The 4657-nt window shown below is 44.0% G+C and overlaps 1 protein-coding gene across 4 annotated transcripts in view; it reads left to right on the forward strand.

Moving 5' to 3' along the window:
* PBX3 (PBX homeobox 3) overlaps nucleotides 1-2849 on the forward strand; it is a 225640-nt gene extending 222791 nt beyond the window's left edge. For 3 of the 4 annotated variants that reach the window (XM_024999013.2, XM_024999012.2, XM_024999014.1), the window contains exon 9: nucleotides 1302-2849. In XM_024999013.2, coding sequence (XP_024854781.1) covers nucleotides 1302-1394 — 93 coding nt within the window. In that variant the 3' untranslated portion in view covers nucleotides 1395-2849. 4 annotated transcript variants of the gene reach the window in all.
* The last annotated feature ends 1808 nt before the right edge of the window (nucleotides 2850-4657 follow it).

Genomic DNA, 4657 nt, shown 5'->3' on the forward strand with positions numbered 1-4657 from the left:
TGCACCTCCAGCCTGGAAAACCCTTTTCCCTTTGACTCTGGTCAGCTCTGTGAGGTAGTTTGGTTCCTCTCTTTACCCTCTCCTCGCCATTTCTCTGTGGACCTACGGGGAGGAAAGGTGCTTTATATGCTGGACCCTGCATTTAACCTGAAGACTTAGAGGCTCCCTATAAACAACATGTGGGGCGAAGGAGAAATTCCCAGCCTAGGGCTGGGTAAGGAATCTAGACAGAGTTCCTAGTCATCCTAGCGGCACAGGCCTAAAAAGAAGACGTTTTGGGTGGACTCACGAAACAAGTTGCAGGTGGATATGAGCGAGGCAGGTGGATGTGCAGGAGGCAGGAGGAGGCCCCCCGGCCCGCACCCTCACTGGTACGGGGGCTCCGGGTCTCGGGGCCGTGCAGCAGGAGGCCGGGCTCTGCCGCAGGCTCTGGGTGTCAGCCAGCTCCCCTCGCCGTCTCTCCAGAAAGGCCCGCCCCATCACTTCCACTCAGTGTTCCCCAGCTCACCAGTCCAGCACCTCCCTCTTCTTGACTGACATAAAAATATGTAGCGACAAGCTGTCTGCCACAGCAGAAATCTGATCAGACATTGATTTCAGCAATTGCCTCTATAGGCCGAGACAAGGCAAATTTGTTTCTGAGCACTGTTACTGCCGGTGCAGGTCTGAGGCAGGAAGGGCCGGCAGCCTGTGAGGAGTGCTAGCAACAGCCCGAGTAGGAGCCCCACTTACAGATAATTGGAATCCGGATTTGAATAGTGTGTGCGCCTCCACAGTTCATGCATTTTCATTCTACACAATCCTATTTGGAAGGAATTTCTGGCCTTCATTTTCCAAGGGTTATAGGAGCTGGCTGTCAGGCATGTATAGAAAAAGGTAGGGGGGACTTCTTCTCTGTGGAAACGAGGATTAAGCTGGGTTGAGGTTTCTACTTTGTGGAGCTCAAGGTCTTGCCAAAGCATTGCATTGAGCTTCTCCACCGCTCCTTTCTTACAAGATTTTTTTTTTGAGTCATTTGATTTTTACCAGCAAATCAAAGACCGAGCGAGGTGCCAGCTCCAGACCAGCTGAAGCCCTCCTTCAGCGTGCTGACTTATTGCCAAGTCTTTACTTGGTAGGATGGATTTGTTTTACATGCATTTAATCCCACTTTAACACATGCTTCAAACTCCTGCCAAAGTGGGTTTAGAAAATACATTTTGCTAATGCATCTTTGCTCTCATGTTGTCATCAGGGTATTTTCAGTCGGGGAGTAGAATTAATATGGAGACGTGCACCGATGAACTGTGCTTCCCTTTCAGGCTAATGGAGGCTGGCAGGACGCAACAACTCCATCTTCTGTGACTTCTCCTACCGAAGGCCCAGGAAGTGTGCACTCCGATACCTCTAACTAATCTCCGGCAACACTTTTCCCTGAGCTGACATGCCTTGATCCGTGCATTCAGAGCAATAGGAGGAAAAGGAAAGCGCTTTTTGTAGCCCACCATCTACAGCTTTACTGTAAAACCTTGTCTTATTAGAGAACTTGGTAAATCTGTTTTTTAAGGAATCATAATCATTTGTATTTATACTTAAAAAACACACAATGTTAAAAAAGCACTTTATCCAATTAGGCCAAGGTTTAACATTGTTGACAGTCCTGTAGCTATTTTATCATAATTTATTATCAATATTTTACATGAATGGTTTCTCACTTGCCAATTACTTGGCCTTAAGGGTAAAAAAGTACCATATATGCTAAACCTCAATCGTTAAAGCAGATACAAAGACTCACCTCACCTAAATTGAACTTCTTGCATATTTCCATCGCAGACTTGGATTGTCCTTCTTTCATATCACTAATGGAGTTGGAATAAAGGAGCTGTTTGGCTAACTGTTAATGATGGTTGTGTTTAAGAATCTTCCTCGTCACACTTGTGTTTCGATTTCTTATGTTATAATTAGATCAGAGACCGGTAGCATCTTTTCTCTCTCTGAAAGCACCAGTGCCCAGAGTCTGCTCGGTAATGACATTATGGATCCAGATTGTTTTGAGAGATGAAGATCCTTGCTGCTGATACAGGTGACCACGAGATCCGTCTGGGGGGTTACGGTGTGCGCTGGGTGCTGCACAGACTTGTCAAGGTTTGCTACGTCCTCTGGGCATCCACACAAAGGCCCTGCTCTCTGGAGTGTTGTATATAGTGTAGCAAAAGAGTATTTATACATCTCACCAATCAAAACACAGCTTTATTACCTCATGCGAACTCATACGAACCAATAGAATTTCAACATGTTCTGTAGCTTAGAGTGCTCACTTACTACCTCTGAACAATACTCACGCTGTAGTTTGTCTCTTTCTTATCTTTTTGCATCTTGTAATTAACTCTTTGTTTCTCTTCATAAAATGTAATGTACATTGTAATCTTTTAAAAGAAAAATCAGGGTTGCATTCGCAACTTTTAAAAAACTGAGAGTGGAAACATTGGGTCTTAAATTAACACAGGATCAGTAAAACTGTTGTAAATACTGAGAAGCATTTTGAATGTTCTTCATCTTGTTACTAATCCATTCAAAAAAGAAAAAGAAAAAAAAAAGCGATGACTAATTGTGATGCATTCAGATTTCAGTATTCAGTACTGTATATTTCACCCTGTGTAATAGGGCCCCCTCTCCTTTCTCTCTTTTTGTATTGTATGCGATTCTGAAACTGATTGAGTCATGAAAATAATTTGTGGCGGTGATTCTAATGTATTAAAAACGTTTCGTGTTCCTTTCTAACTGGATTACGCCCTGGATTGAAAAAGTCTTCCTCGTGGTAGTTATATGTAGTTTCAAACATGAATAAACTTTTTGCTTTCATGATTAAATGTTGATGCAAGTTTCTTACCCCTCCACGTGAGTCAGTCTGTGCAGGCAGAGGAGAAAACCCACCTAGAAGCCGGCCTGAGCATGTAAATGCGTGACCTGTCAGAGAGAGGGACTCGAGGTGAATCCAGATGGGGCTGGAGAGGCTGACCACACTCTGCAGGCTCTAGGTCGGCTGCCAGACCACTGTGAGGTGTCCTCACTTGACACTTATGCTCTAAGAATACCACGAGGAAAATACCATCCCCATTTCACAGATGAAGAAACTGTAGTTCATAAAAGTTAAGCAGATGCCGCCAAGTCAAAGGCCTAGGCCAACAAGGGCCATGCTTGGAACCCAGGTCTGTGTGTATTCTTGTAGCTCACTCTCTCCTGACCTAATGATGCATCTGGCACCTGCTGGATGCAAAGACCTGTTCGGTGATTGTTTTTAATATTTATTTTTATTTATTTGGCTTCATGGGGTCTTGGGGCACATTGTATCTTTCTTTCTTTCTTTTTTTTGTTGCACGAGGACTCTCAAATTGTGATGCATTAGCTCAGTTGCTCCATGGTGTGTAGGAGCTTAGTTCCCTGCTGCTGCTGCTGCTGCTGCTAAGTCACTTCAGTCATGTCCAACTCTGTGCAACCGCATAGATGGCAGCCCACCAGGCTCCTCTGTCCCTGGGATTCCCCATGCAAGAATACTGGAGTGGGTTGCCATTTCCTTCTCCAATGCATGCATGCATGCTAAGTTGCTTCAGTCATGTCCAACTCTGTGTGACCCCATGAACGGCAGCTCACCAAGGCTCCTCTGTCCACGAGATTCTCCAGGCAGGAATACTGGAGTGGGTTGCCATTTCCTTCTCCACTTAGTTCCCTGACTGGGAATCAAACCTGCGTCCCCTGCATTGCAAGGTGAATTCTTAATCACTAGATCACCAGGGAAGTCCCTTGTTTGGTAATTTTAAAATAAATAATCAGTCTTGTCACATTCACTTCTTTGCTTTCATAACTTCGGTGAGATACCAGTTTAGAACAGACGAAAGTTTGTCCAAAAAGAGTGAGCTTCAGAAAAAAAACCACAACCTGTCTTAGCATACCTTTGAAAACTAAACTGATAAGATATAAGACCAACTAGAAATCCTTTAGCCGGATTAAACATTGTTTTGTTCACATTGTCAGAAACTCCATGTATTTACATGTCCATCTGTCTATAATATCTAAAGCTTTGTAGTAAAAGAAGTCGATAGCAGGTAATTGGCCTGTTTACTATATCTTGAGGAAATCGACTTACAGGAAATCAGATTAATGTTAATCAGTTGCAGCAAATTGTCTCTGATAAATACAACTGTTTTACTATTTCAGTTGGTCAAGCCAGGCAAAACAAGGGCTAGGGCCACCGTTCGCATTAATCTTGAGGCAGTTACACTGTGAGAGTAAACTTTATAAAATAGATTGTCCTCAAAGCTGTCCTCCCTTGAGCAGGCTCTCGCCTGCCTGTAGGAATCTCTCCCCTGGCTAAGCAGTTATTTGCATGATTCAATTAGCTTATGGGTCAGCCTTTCTTATCTTTGTACATAAAACCATCGCTATGCTGTGTGGTTTTGCAAAAATATCCTGTGGAAACCAGACACACACGCACACACAAATACATCTTCTTCAGAGTCTAGAAACACACATTTCCTGAGAACCACCCCAGGTCTCCTCTCGGGCCAGCCTAGTGAGAAAAGCACATAGCGGTGTTGGAGATTCACATGATGACTGCCAACACTTAAGGAGGGAAGGATATGAGTCTGTATTCTGGGGAGGCCTCAATGAAAACAGCAGT

The sequence above is a fragment of the Bos taurus genome, chromosome 11 (genome assembly GCF_002263795.3).
Source record: "Bos taurus isolate L1 Dominette 01449 registration number 42190680 breed Hereford chromosome 11, ARS-UCD2.0, whole genome shotgun sequence".
Lineage (NCBI taxonomy): Eukaryota > Metazoa > Chordata > Mammalia > Artiodactyla > Bovidae > Bos > Bos taurus.